Source organism: Hemicordylus capensis, chromosome 12 (assembly GCF_027244095.1).
Source record: "Hemicordylus capensis ecotype Gifberg chromosome 12, rHemCap1.1.pri, whole genome shotgun sequence".
Classification (NCBI taxonomy): domain Eukaryota; kingdom Metazoa; phylum Chordata; class Lepidosauria; order Squamata; family Cordylidae; genus Hemicordylus; species Hemicordylus capensis.
The window spans coordinates 14,204,870-14,219,310 of NC_069668.1; the positions used below are offsets into that span (position 1 = coordinate 14,204,870).

The 14,441-nt window shown below is 44.0% G+C and overlaps 1 protein-coding gene across 9 annotated transcripts in view; it reads right to left on the reverse strand.

The window, feature by feature from the left end:
- LOC128336198 (leucine-rich repeat-containing protein 37A2-like) overlaps window positions 1-14,441 on the reverse strand; it is a 46,480-nt gene that overhangs the window by 13,115 nt on the left and 18,924 nt on the right. For 8 of the 9 annotated variants that reach the window (XM_053275489.1, XM_053275485.1, XM_053275486.1 and 5 more), the window contains 4 exons: window positions 12,684-13,747; window positions 9,851-9,958; window positions 9,254-9,402; window positions 1,184-1,264 (listed from right to left, as the gene is read on the reverse strand). In XM_053275489.1, coding sequence (XP_053131464.1) covers window positions 1,184-1,264; window positions 9,254-9,402; window positions 9,851-9,958; window positions 12,684-13,747 — 1,402 coding nt within the window. The remainder of the gene's footprint in view (window positions 1-1,183; window positions 1,265-9,253; window positions 9,403-9,850; window positions 9,959-12,683; window positions 13,748-14,441) is intronic. The other variant, XM_053275487.1, reaches the window with a different exon arrangement.

Genomic DNA, 14,441 nt, shown 5'->3' on the forward strand with positions numbered 1-14,441 from the left:
AACTTCAGTTGGTTCAGAATACGGCAGCCAGGTTAGTCTGTGGGTCATCTCGGAGAGACCACATTACTTCTTTGCTGATGGAGCTTCACTGGTTGCCAATTGCTTTCCAGGTAAAACACAAAGTGCTACAGTACTTATAACTTGTAAAACCCTAAACGGCTTAGGCCCTTGGTGTTTAAGAGAGCGTCTTCTTCACTATGAGCCACACTGCCCATTGAGGTCATCTGAGGAAGTCCGTCTCCAGTTGCTGCCAACTCATCTAGTGGCTACACAGTGATGGGCCTTCTCGGTTACTACCCTGAGATGGTGGAATGCGCTCCCTGTTGATATACGATCCTCCCCATCTCTGGCAATTTTTAAAAAACATCTGAAAACTCACCTTTTCACCCAAGTTTTCCCAGCTTTTAAAAACTGCCTGTTTTAATTTTATGGTTGATTTTAAATTGTTGAATTGTTTTAACTTTTTATATGTGTTTTAATTGTTTTATGTTAACCCCCCAGAGACAAAGGTTTGATACATATATACATACATACATACATAAAACCATTTATTCAGAAATAACTCCATTTTCTCCTTCTCTTTCCCCTTCCCCACCCTTTTCCTTTCTGACTCCACCCCACATAATCTCTACAGGATCCCCAAACTTCTAAACAACAAACATAACAGATATTGAAGCTCTTCTCAGAATCAGTGAGAAGAGCTTCCAGCAGGCCTGTGGGGAGAGCGGGTTAACTTACACCTCCCTGCAGATGATCAACAAGCCGTCCCTGGGCGGCCGTTTGGCTGCCCACACAATTACTGGCTCTGGTTGGGGTGGTGGAGATTGGCGGCCCCTCAGAAGTCACAGGATGCCCCACGCGAGAGTGTGGGGCATCCTGGAGAAACCTCCGGGACCAGGAGCCTTGTTTGAGCCTGCTGGCCAAGGTCTCCTTGTGTGTTGCCATGGTGGAGTGCCTTGCCATGGTGGCATACGATCAGAAAACCCAGGTTAGCGGAGCACTCACTCCACTAACCTGGGTTAAGGAGAGGGCTACTTTGGCGGGCTAGCTGCCAGAGAATCACTGGGCTTGCCCGCAAGCCCGGTGGTTCTCACGATGATAGAAAACTGGGCTGGTCTCCTTTAGCCCCGTTTACCCCCATTGTGAGAATAGACTCATTGGACAGAATACAACCGTTACTTACATTTTTCTTGAGCTGGGCCTTCTTGAAGGCGGTTGTTCTACTGGTGATGGGCTTGGTGGACCTGGTGGAGCTCTGGGAACTCTGACAAACAGAGAAGAGCCAAAGTTATGTGGAGCTTGCAGAAGACTAATAGGGTCTCAAATGGTTTCCCAACTTGGTATCATTTATCCAAGACTGTTTGGCTGTTATGAACCTGACTGTATTGGCACAGCGACACTGCACAAATTTGCCCTGCAGTGGTTCATATCATGGCCAAGATTGTGTTAGTGGTCGAAAAGAGATAGCCTTAGCTATGAACCGCTTGTATCGAGAACAGAGTACTGGCTACACATTTAGAAAGATCAAATCCAAATTGTGTGCTAAGTAAGGCTAAATCCTGCAACAGGAATAAATTATGTACATGAATCAGTTTGGCATGTCTTTCCATGTTTGCGTAATTCCTTCTGCTTCTACTAGCCAGAGGGAGGGCACAAAGATCTATGCCGAGTGCTGAAGTCCCACATTTGATTAAGGTTAGCAGCTGAATGACAGGCAAACTGTTCAAATGGGGAAGCCATTAATTGTATCTTGAAGCTAAGAGAATACAAGTGCATCTCCTGAATGCCTGCTCAACAGGTTACACAGTTGCCAGGCACAAGAGCTATGCCAGGAAAAAGGTGACAACTCATTCTATGGCTTGTGTTGGTTTTGCTAGTTCCTGTATTGGCACAGGAACTTTCACACCAGGGACTTTCACACACATGACTTTTAGCTCGCATCTCCTCCAGAATGGAGGGTCCGAATTCACATATCAGCTGGATTTACCCCAAAATCGCGGTGGGCTATCAGGGACCAATTCAAACACGATTCTGGCTTTCCCCGAGTTAGGGCTGCGCATTCTGGCTTAGCCCAAATTATGTCTAGGGTAAAATAATCCTCTATTTGCGGCAACTTTTTCGGCGGGGGGGGGATTTCTGGTATGCCCTGACGCTTCTCCACAATGTGCAGAGGGACCATTGCCAATAAATCAGCTTTAAAAAAAAAAACAACACCTAGTACTTTCGGGGGTGGGTGGGTTAAAAAACTGTTTGCTGCGTGGATTTGCGGAATGCCAAGAGTCAACAGAGGTGGCTACTTGGCAACTTGTCTCACTGGTCTTCCACAAGGAAGGGGAATTTGATAGCTGTGTTCCTTATTGTCTGTCTGTTTTCCCGACTGTGGCTAGCTTTGCTGGAGAAGAATCCAAGCTGTTATTGAAATGGGCTAAATGGAGAGCCAGTGCCCTTTTGCAATGTGTAATAAGAGAAATATAGCAAAGGGCTTTGGCCACTGGAAGTACTGCTTGCTGTGTACTTCTTCTAGGCTGCCTTCCTTGGGCCAAAAACAAAACAGAAAAGAAAACAAAATGCACAACCCTACTGCCTTCCTCCTCCCTACCCCGTAGCCTGCCTTTTCCCAGCAAGTTGGCTGGAAACAGAAGGCTGGAGGGGAGAGAAACTACCTGTGATCAATCATGCAGCTCTGGCAGTGTAAACCTAGGATGGAGTGTGGGTAAAATAGAGCCAGCCACACATGCTTTCGCTGGCGATGGGGAGGCAGAGTTGTGGTGCACGGAGTACAACTTTCGCGAGTAGTCTTTGGGCAGGGGGAGATCGCAGTTGCTTCTGGCTGTGTTAAAGAAGTTTGGTGAACCTAGAAAATCTGTTCCAGGCTGGGCTCAAAGAACAGTGTTGGCAAATGGTGGTGGTGGTGGGGACCCTTATAAAGAAAGGATTGGTGCAAGGTTCGTTTGTGGGGGATGGTTAATGCAGAGGGCGGCTTTTCACTGTGTGTTGGAAACTCAGAGCTTAATTTTCAAAAATTAGAGGTGCCGGGACTCAAGTCTGGGTTTTGGTTGTTGTTCTTTTGCATTTTAATTTTTTATTGGCTTTTACAACAGCTTACAATTAAGTAAATATTGACTTCCCGCTTACCTATCTGCACAGTTCATGTTAACTATACATATAAACCATTGCTATAATAATTCAAAATATAGATACTCCACATTACTACTCGATTTTACCAAACCCAACCTGCTGTTATTACTATATTTCAAACCCTACTGAAAAGTCCATATTAGAAAAATATTTATTTAAGTAAAGTAAAAATGGTTCCCAATCTTCTTTGAAAGATTCCAAATTTTCATCCCTTATAAGTGCTGTAAGCTTTGCCAACTCAGCATATTCCAAAATTTTTATCAACCAGTCTCCTTTTGAGGGCATTTTAGTGTCTCGATTTCTGCGCGTATACTATCCTGGCCGCCATGGTTGCATACATTAAAAAATGTTAAATTTCTTGTGGAAAACTCTCCTTGGGTTATTCCCAGCAGGAAGGATTCTGGCCTCTTAGGAAATGTCATTTTAAAAATTTTCTTCAACTCATTATATATCATATCCCAAACTTTGCCTTCCCGCATGACTACCACATATGGAAAAAAGTTCCTTCACATTGTCCACATTTACAACATTTGTTTGAAACATTTTTATACATTAATGCTAATTTTTTTGGTGTCAGATACCACCTATACATCACCTTATAATAATTTTCTTTAAAAGTATAACATGCAGTAAACTTTAAATCAGTTTTCCATAATTTTTCCCAAGCAGCCATATCTATATTATGACCCACATCTTGAGCCCGTTTTTTCATAGTCGTTTTAACCACTTCATCTCTTGTCTCCTCCAAAAGCTACTTATTAATAATAATAATAATAATAATAATAATAATAATAATTTGATTTCTTTACCGCCCTTCCAGAAATGGCTCAGGGTGGTTTACACAGAGAAATAATAAATAAATAAAATGGCTCCCTGTCCCCAAAGGGCTCACATTCTAAAAAAACACAAGATAGACACCAGCAACAGTCACTGGAGGTACTGTGCTGGGGGTGGATAGGGCCAGTTACTCTCCCCCTGCTAAATAAAGAAAATCACCACGGTAAAAGGTTCCTCTTTGCCCAGTTAGTTACTTATACATCTTAGAGACTCATCTTTCATCATTTTCACACAACTCCTTCTCAAATCTCAACATTTGATCCACAAATCCAACTTTAAGATCCTTTTTATAAATTTCATTTAGCTGATGATACTGAAACCAATTACTAACCAAATTTTGTACTTCATTTAAATTTTTTAATAAGTCTGAATTTTGGTTGTGACCGCAACAGCACTCTGCACATGCTCAAAGGGGCTTTTTCTTGCTTCACATAGTTTGGAATGGTTCTAAGTGGGCCCTAGTACTAATTAAGCCCTCCCAAGATGTGAATTGACAAGAAGTCAGCCCAGGCAAGCGTCTCTCCAAATTCTCATTCATTTTTGCAAGTCGAGAAATGAAACTTTGGGATAATTCATGTGTGTGGTGTGGAAGGAATCGCTGAAAAATAGAGCCCATTGATTTTGTTCACACAAATAAGTTATCCTAGAGGATCCTTCAGTTCTTATGCATGCTATAAAGATAAAAATGAGCCCCTGAAATTGGGAGTGGTTTCTATGAACATCCACACAGAAACATTCGCTGAGATAATACTTCGGGTTTAGTGTTCTGTTGTTTTGACTAGTCAATCTTGCAGAACACCAACTGACAAACCAACAATAACAACAACAACAAGTCTCTCGCCTTCTCCTCTGGGAGGTGATTAGTTGGGAAAAAAATCCAGGAGCAAGCTGTGGGAACACACAGAGGAAAAAGATCTGCAGGGAATGCAAAGAGGAGGTGACCCTTTGTGAACCGTCAATTTAATTCCCCAAATTAAACTGTTGCGAATCTGCTGCAAAGCAAATTCACTCTTCAGATACCCCGTGGCATGAAGCCATGTCTGGATAATTTCCAGGAATCTTCCATACATTTTGCAGATTTTGCTTGAAGCCGAAAGTCACAGAAAATTGTCTTTTGGCATTTGCTTTTATGTTTAAAGAAAGAACAGCCGTTTAGGCACCAGGTCCTCATAAAGCCATAGGCTAGAAGTTCTGTGCAGCAATATAGATTTACAATTCCCATCCACATGACAAATGGGGGGAAATGCCTGCTGTGGAGAAGCAATTGGGAAGGAAGCACCACTTTCTGAATTTTAAATGTTACTTAAATTCAGGAGTGCAATCCCGCTTTATTGAACCAACCGGGCTTTTAAAATGTTTTTCCATAAGAGAGATGGAGAAGGAGAATGACTCAGACCTCAGGTACTAGTGCTGGAGATGGAGCCTCTTTTTGAGAAAGGGCTGGAACCTCTTTGGCTGGAATCCCCTTCTTGCCTCACTACAGTGGATGCTGGTGCTTGGAGCTGCCTTCTCTTCTCCTACTAGCTTTGAGGGCTAGAATCTCCAAGAAGGCTCCTTCTGCCTTTCCATCAGCCCCAGAGAAGAGTGGGGAACTCAATACAAGTCAGACAGATGCCTCTGCTCTCTTCTGGGGCCTTCAGCTGAGCAAGAGATTTTGACTGTTACCATACGCACATTTAAACTGGAGGTTAGTTGCACTGAACTCCCATGGGATTTACTTCTGAGTAGACATGCATAGGAGCAGGGTGCTTTCCAGATTACACTCTGTTCAGCAGTAAAATGCTTCGGCTTGGCAGGTTCATTTTGAAAACGTAAAGAGCCTGTGCAACCCTCCTAGAATGGGAAAATACAACTATATATTTGTGACACACATGCAACGCTGTAGGACTAAAATGGAAGGATGAAATCCGAAAGAAGGCATTGGCAGGGGCGTACCAAGGTAGGAGTGGGCCCAGGGATGAGATTTTAAAATGGGCCCCTCGCTGCCTTCCTCTCCTTCTCCTGGACCCATGACTCTGCTGCAGAAGAACATTAAAGAGACAACACAAACTGTCATCTGAATCCACTCCAAGATATATGGACCCAATGATGGGGAGTTGTTCTCAAACCCAACAAAACAATTTGCAAAATATGGGGAAGGCAACTTGTTGAAATTCGATGCTGCATTTTTAGTATATTGGCTTTTCACAGTAGAGGTTTTCCATGGTAAAATAACAAGACTTAAAGAGCACTGCAAATTAATTTAACATTTTTATTTATTATGTATTTATTCAACTTTTATACTGCCCTTCCAAAATGGCTCCGGGAGGTTTACAATTAAAACATCCATACAATCCTGCAAACCAGTGCTTGGATGTGGTTCTTTCGGAGTTTTTCCAGTCTGTGGGTTGTCACCAAGTGACTCAGTTTGAAAGCCTTGACCCTTATTTCAAAACACAACCACACCACCTGAGATTTTGTGCTGACATACGTTTATAATAAAACTGCAATCCTGTGTACACTGACTGGGAAGTCAAGCATCTTTACACACACACACACACACACACACACACACACACACACACACCATGGCACACTTGGGTTCTTGAGGGCACAAACAACAACTGAACTCACAATAATGTAATAATATAAAACAAGTATATTCATGTAAATATGCATTAGAAGAAACATTTCAACACACAATTTAACATATTCCCACATCCTGCATAATTCTTTATCCACTCCTCTCTCTGTCTCTAAACAATGGAATTCCTATTGAATATTTTGAATATTTGAATATTTAAACAATTGAATTCCTAACAATATAAAGATGTAAAAAAAACCCCTACGCACAAGGTAATGGGTTTTTTTTGAGCGAGGATGTGATAGACCTTGGAATTTTTGTTGTTTTTTAATGCAACTTGGGGGGCTGGGTGGGGAAGAGACCCACTATTCAGAAAAGCAGGAGTGCTTAGCTGCTCCCTCATGCCTCTCTCTCCTGGCTTGCACTCTTTCCCTCGTCATCGCTGAATGGAGTGTTTGGAAGGAAGGCATTTTCCCCCTCTCCCAGTTTCCCTCCTGCTTCTGCTGCTTCTGCTTTTGCAGGACATTTGCAGAGTTCAGGAGTTTTGCAAGCACAGAGAGCAGACATTGGTACAAAAAAGGGAAACATACACAAGACAGACCCGATTTCCACAAGGGTGCTCCATTCTCCACACACCCCCAAAACACATGAAACTCTTCTCCTTTCCCCTTTGAAGAGAGACGGTTTGCAAACTGAACTCCAAGCTCCATAAGTTGCAAAAAAAAAAAAAAAAAAAAAAAAACTAAAAAAACAGGGTGGGGTGGGGGCTTACTTGTTCTTGCCTTCTTTGTGGTGTCTCCTGTCCTCTTCCACCTCCAGGTCCAGCCTGGGCAATAGAAGGCATATAGAACCGTCTCCCTCCCCCAACAGCAGGACAGAGCTCAGCAGCGATTCAAACAATTATTCTCAGCTACCTCAGCCTGCCGGAAGTATGCTTGTCTCCCTCCTTCCATCACATCGGGCTCCCAGCAGTGCCCTCTCGCTCTCGCAAGCATGCTGCATGGGCCGGGAAGCAGGGAGAGATATGTCAGGCAGGCAGCTGCCTTTGCTCTCCCTTGCAGGCATACTGCATGGCAGAATTGAGAGGCCAAGGACTGGCCTTGGGGGGGCCCTCAGAGGCTGTGGGCCAGAGACATTCATCTCCCTTTGCCTCATTAATGGTATGCCCCTGGACATCAGAAATGTGAATTAGGGGTGTGCACAAAACCCACTGGCCCAGTTTGCTTCGAAGCTGAACTCACCTCAAACCCAACCGAGCCAGTTTGGTCCAGCACCCCTCGAACCACCACCACCACCAGCCCGTTTGGTTCGGTCTGGGGGGATTCAGAAACCTTTTCAAGTTTTAATTTCTTTTTTAACCTTAAAAGTGATTGTTGAGATGGCAGGGGGGTGAGTGGAGCTTCCCCCTTCCCCCTCCAGCCTTCAAGATGCCTCCCTCGGGCCTTTTAGGCCCATTTTTTGCCTGTTCAGGCCTTAATAAAATGGCGTGGCAGCCAAAATGGCAGCCAATGTGCATGTGCAAATGGCCTCTGCGAGGCCTGGCATGGCCCATGGCCTCACAAAGGCCATTTGCACATGCAAGGTGGCCATTTTTGTTTTGGCAGCTATTTTTTTTAATATATATATTTAATGGCCACCATATATGAGCAAATGGCCCCTGTGGGCCATGCCAGGCATGCTTGGCGGCTGACGTTTTGGCCACCATGCCGTTTTAGGAAGGCATGAACGGGCCAAAAAACAGACCTACAGGGCTCGAGGGGGGCATTTGACCTCTGCGCACAAATCCCCACCACCACCTCAATGATCACTTTTAAGGTTAAAAAAAAAATTTAAACTTGAAAATGTTCATGAACCACCACCGAACCATCGGGGTGGTTTGGTTCTAGGCAGAACCGAACTGGGGGGGTGTGGTCCAGGGGTTGAACCATCGAACCCCCAAACCCAAACCGCAAACCCCCAAACCTGTTTGCACATCCCTAATGTGAATGGCACCTTGCTGACAGCGGAAGGACAACGATGTCGAAATACAGGCAGTACGTAAGCACACTTAATGGACAGTAGTGACACTGTTGTAGCGTATCGTCTGGAAAGCGCACAGGCTATGAAAGTGGATCTTAAGCTCAGTCCATTCCTATGCATGTCTACTCAGAATGAAGTAAGTCCCATTCCGTTTGATGGCATTTACTCCTACATATATGTAGGCATTGGGTTAATGTAGATTGCCGCTGTTTATAATCAGCACAAGTTCGGGAGTCAGGAAAAGCTCATTTGCAGGCTCGTTCTGGGAAATGGTGGGAAAGAGTGATCGATGGGAGAGAGTGATCGCAATCTGCTCTAGCAACTCCACTGTTTTGTCCTCCATTTCCCAACTTTATTGCACATTAGAGAAAGGTTTTATTTAAAAAACTAAAGAACAAAACAATACCAAACTGCCCAAGGAGTCCCCTGTTGCGACTTCCCACATCAGCACCTCAAAGCTGGCAAGCCTCTATTGAAAAATAATTGTGGAAGAGACATTGCAGGACATATAGTGGCCACCAGGACCAGGAAATGGCAGAGCATCATAATCAACCACATTGTCATAAAGCCACTCCTCATGCGCCAAGTGAGTGAATGAAAGATAGTGATTCTGAAGGGAAGGGCTAGTGTGGGAGCAATCAAAGATGAGATGTTATGCAACCCATGCAGCTCTGAGAATATTCCTTTCATTTATACCTTGCCCCGCTGAATATATCTTCATCTTCAGAGGATTCTTCATCGTGCATTTTGTCCACCATGCTCTTTTTCCGTACTTCATCCAGAAGCTGGTACATATACTTGAGCCAAAGAGGCTTATCGAGCATTGAAGAACCTGCACTGGAAGACTGAGCAGAAGAAGGGGATGTGTCAGTGGGTCACAACAAACCAACTTCAGGCTTTGGGGTTGATATCAGGCCATTATTTAGAGGTTTTCTAGATGATAGTAAAATATGCTACAAACCGAGCTTGCAAATGAATATAAGCTGAGAGTTTACAGAGAATCCAGAGCCTCCTGCAGATTGTTGCTTTTTTCTTCTGGGATCTGATGGGGAGGTCACATGGGGAGAAGGCTGCTGGTACAATTTTCACTGCGCCCCCTGCTGGCCACCTCTTGCTTCTCGTTATTAATCCACCCCTTCTCAAATTTATTTTCTGGTGAATGTGAGCTAATCACAATTTTCTGGTGAATGTGAGCTGGAGGAGACTGTGTCTTTGGGGGACATTCGCTTCCCATCCCAAGCCCTTGGATACGGCAGTTAATAACTCCAACTTAAAAATGCATTTTTAGCTTACCTCAATCAGCCCAATTACTGAAATGATGATTATTATCACTGCAGTCACTGAAATAGCAAACAACAGCTTTTTGCCATAGCCATATTCTGGGATTCCCTGGCTTCCAATCTGCAAGGTGGGACAAAGAGAAGGAAAATGGAAAATAGGCTTTTTTGTGTTTCTACTTTTTCTCCCCACCCCCGAATAAAAAACACCACTTGTATTGCTCTCTGTTGAGCTTGCTCTCATATGGGCATATGCAATTGTCTTATACCAAGTCAAACATTGGTCCATTCAGCCCAGTACTGTCTACTCCATTTTACAGTTGCTCTCAGCCCTGAAGCCTTAACTAAGATGCTAGAGATTAAACCTGAGCTCTCCTGAATGCAAGACATGGGGAATTGCCAAACAGAGAACCACTCTATTTGAAAACTGAAGTTCACACAATTTCTCCACGGGGTGATCTGCCGAGTTTGTTGGCCATCGTGCGATTTCACAGCATGACCTGCTGACCATCTGCTACCAATCTATGACGGAAATCAAGTCTTTTGAGACCATCACAGATTGGCAGCAAATGGCCAGCAGGTGGTGCTGTGAAATTGTGTGATGGTTAGTGACATCATCTGAAGGCATCATGCAGAAGTGGTAAGAACCTCCATTTTCAAACACAATATTTCTTCATCTGGAAACACCCATGATCTGCCTCTCAGCCACATGCTTCCTCTCAGATGCAGCCACAGGGTGTTTGCAGGCCCTAGAGAATGAACTTTTTGGCCTCTGTTTTCCTTATTAAATGTCATAACGAATAATTAAGAATCTTCTTTGCTCCAGCACCACAGTTTGTAACCTGCACCTGAGCTCCTCTGTTTCTGCTAATTTCCCGTTGCTGTTGTTTAATTTTAATTTGTTCCTCTTCATCATCCATTAGTCTCTATGTTGCTATGTTATAAAAACAGGTATACAAGAAAAAGGCTTAAGATTTGCATTCCTTCTTAGAAAACCTCTCAAACCAAAGTTCAAAAGCAAATACTGAACATTTACAAAATCCTACAATCCAGGATAATTTCTGATTCCAGAGAGCTGAAAGTGGTATGATTGAGCCATTGTCATTCATGCTGTGCAAAGTCATTTTTATGGCACAGTGTCTTCTTTGGTCAAATAGGTTTTGCAGGTGTTTATAGTTCAAGGTGCAAAAATCGCCCCCATTCAAGGGAGCTATGTGCGAGTGTGAGAAAGGGAGATAGCATGAGCGAGAGAGAGCATGAGAGCACACAGGCCATGTGGATTCTTTCATTCCACCTTGAGTTCTCTTCAAAACCATATTATCAGCTTTCTAGTATGTGCAAAAACCTCATTCCACTCTACTTTGTCCCTTTCAACCCAGATCAACCTGACTCTGCCTCTCCTTGCCTTTGATTTCTTGCTTCTTTACATGCTGTGGCCCTTGGCTGCAGGCCATATCCACAGATGCTGATCCCTTGAGCCAATTTGCACCTACCCAGTCACAGCTGAGTGGCCCACTAACTACTTTCAGCCATTTTCCAGTAAGGAGTCAAACCAAAACTCAACCTAAACTGAAAAACGGGTTCAGAATTGTGTTCAGTGTACCAAAACTGCACCCAAATCTAAATTCTTGGTTGCCTTGAACTGGAGCCAAACCCCTTATCACAAAAAGTGGAAACTAGTTTATTTATTTATTTAACATAATTATTTAACATAATTCATAAGTGGCTAAATAATGTGGTTCAAAACAACCTATTTAATTGTGCGTTTTATATTTTATTTTCCTGTTCTTTTAATCCTGTTCCATGTATTTTGTTTGTAAAAACCATTAACAGAAATGAAAAATTCTGTTAAAATTTTAAATATACATTAAAAAGATTTTATATATATATATATAAGTAAAAAAATATATCATTCACACAACCACTGGGGCAGGGGATGGGGAGGGCGGCGGGAGCGGCAGGATCACAACTACCTTTCCCTGCACAACCTCCATTCCCTCCCAGGCTCACCATTCATCTGCCTGTCCACATGACCGCCACTGCAATGAGCAGTGCAGCAATCTGGAGGCTGGGAAAGCAAAACCTGGCCTCCAGGAATTCCACAGTGCACCACACGAGCAGCACTGTGCATTGGGAAACTCTAGAGGCTGGCTTGTTCCTTCCCTTGGTGTCTATCATTAAAATGGTTGCCAGCAGCCTGAAAGGAGCTGTCAGCAGCCCAGCTGCCCACATGACCAGATGGTGAGGGAGGAGGGTGCATGGACACCCTCCTACCTCACCTGGACTACCCAGTCGAGGACTGCTGGGATTGGGACCGATCCTGGTGCTTCTCATGAGCAGCTCTACCCAGGTTGGGCTGCACTGGCCCAGCTAGAGCTGGTCGTAAGAATGACCTCATTGTTTCTCAAGTGATATCATGGTACTTATTTTACAGATACAAGTGAGAGTTTGATATTCTTATTCTGCATGAGAGTTTGACATTATTCTGCATGAAATATATTCTGCAAAAAGGGTTTGGTATTTTCTGCATGAAATAAATTTAAATTGATTCAAAACCAATTCAAATTGCCCGAATCAGTTACCAAACCACTTTTTAAAGGCAGTGTCTAAATCAGAACTGCGTTTATTGAAATTTTAAAATAAAGCATGAACAACAAACCCAAATGTTTAATAGGCTGACTCTATGCTTTCAAGAAGCCAGTGCCAGGTGAACTCCCATTGCCTCCCATTGTTCACACCCAGTGAGCAGCTTTGGAGCCACATCCAGGTCAGCTGATTGTTGCCCAAGCTCCCGACAACCCATTAGTAGTCTTGACAACCCCTCAGGCTTGACAAGGTTTGCCTCTTACTTCAGATTTCCCCAGTTTTCTTGGACTTCCTGTGGCCAAGTTGGAGACATACTTCATAGACAAGAAGTATGACTTCCACAATGCGGAGTTATCCATGAAGTTTTCTCTCTCACTGAATAGTTTCATGAGGAGACCTGTTCTGGAGATTAGCGTAGCACAGGCCAACTGGACCCTGGACACTGTACAGTCCATTTTGAGGATACGGAGTGTGTGGGATATGAGGTTCCTCACTGGTGTGTTTGGGATAAGGGGCGATAGCCGCTTGTTCAGCTCAGCTTCAAAAAGGTCCCCTTGAAGCAAGTAGTCATCATCAGTGGGCAAGATGTTCAGCTTGTGGCGAGCAGTGGTCTTCACTTCATGATGCTCCCAGTGTGTCTCATGGGAGGCCTCTGTGTCATCTCCTGGGATTTGGGGTGCCTCTGCGTTATCTCCTGGGATTTGGGGCACACCACCTTCCTGAGTTCCACGCGTGAGCTGGTTGAGCAGCGCCTCCTTTGACATTAATGGTGCATTCTGTGATGTCTGCTCTGAGTTTCCTTCACTAGGTTCATTTTGGGAAGAGCTGGACCTACCCTCCAGCAGCAAACTCTGACTAGTGGGACTAGTGGTGCTAGTGGTAGTAGTGGTGGTGGTAGTGGTGGTGGTGGTGGTACTGGGAGCCGCTGTTTCTTCCTCATGCAGAGAGCGGTCTTGCTGGCTTGACTCCCTGACATGTTTCAGAATGATAAGAATGTAACTTATCAAGTCTTCTGTAACTTGTTCTCTGAGTGCCATCTGTAGCAAATTGGCCAGCATGCACAGCTTTTTCAGTTCAGACGTGTCATTCCACTTGATTTGCAGGACCTCTTCAGGTTTCAGCTTACCTAATTCCTGGACCGATTTCAAAAGGTGTGGGTTGAGTTCACCTAAATTGGTGTTTCTCTGCCTCACGGTGACCTTCATTGTTATGTTGCTGTGAAAAGGTTTCTCAGGCACAATGTTCAGTGTACTGCTGGCATTCAGCTTCCTGATTTCCAATGCCTTCATGACTTCTTTTTGCATCCTGTTCAAAGCCTCATCTTTCTCTGCTCAGAAAAAAGAAGAAAGGAACATTATCATTCAAAGTCCAGAGGCACTTGATGCTCAGATTAGCACGTTGCAAGAAGAGAAGTTGTAAAGGGACAAATGTATTAGTGCATATCATCCTGTCAATTACATGCAGAGCAAGGATGCAACAGTTAGCAAGAAAACAAACTAGCAGGATTTCCCAACAAATTGCATCGGTGCAGCAGGGAATTGCAATTTTTGATGCCCCTCCCCCTTCCTCAGGAAGTCCTCTGTGACACCCAGAAATATGTCCCTGATAATTGCACAGCCCTCAGGGACATGTTTTCAACTGGCACAGAGGGCTTCCAGGGGAAGACATCAAAAACTGCAGTTTCCCCACTACGGTTAGTTGAGAAGTTCTCTTAGGCTGCTTTCTTGCTGCACTGGGGCAGCTTTGCTCTATGTGTCAGCTAGTCAGTGCAGCAAATCATCCTGGATTTTTGGATGGTCAACCGATCTGCAAGGGAGGAAGAAGCTGTGGAACTCGTTTGCCTGGTCTAAGTGGCGGTGGGATTTAGGGTACAAGGAGAGCTGGAAACATTATGAATATATGAAGGCGGCTGCCTCATATGGAGTTGAGACCACTGGTCTATTTAGCCCAGTACTGAGTACTCTGATTAACAGATTTTCAAGATCTCAAGCAAACCGCACTTTCCGAGACGTACCATCTAA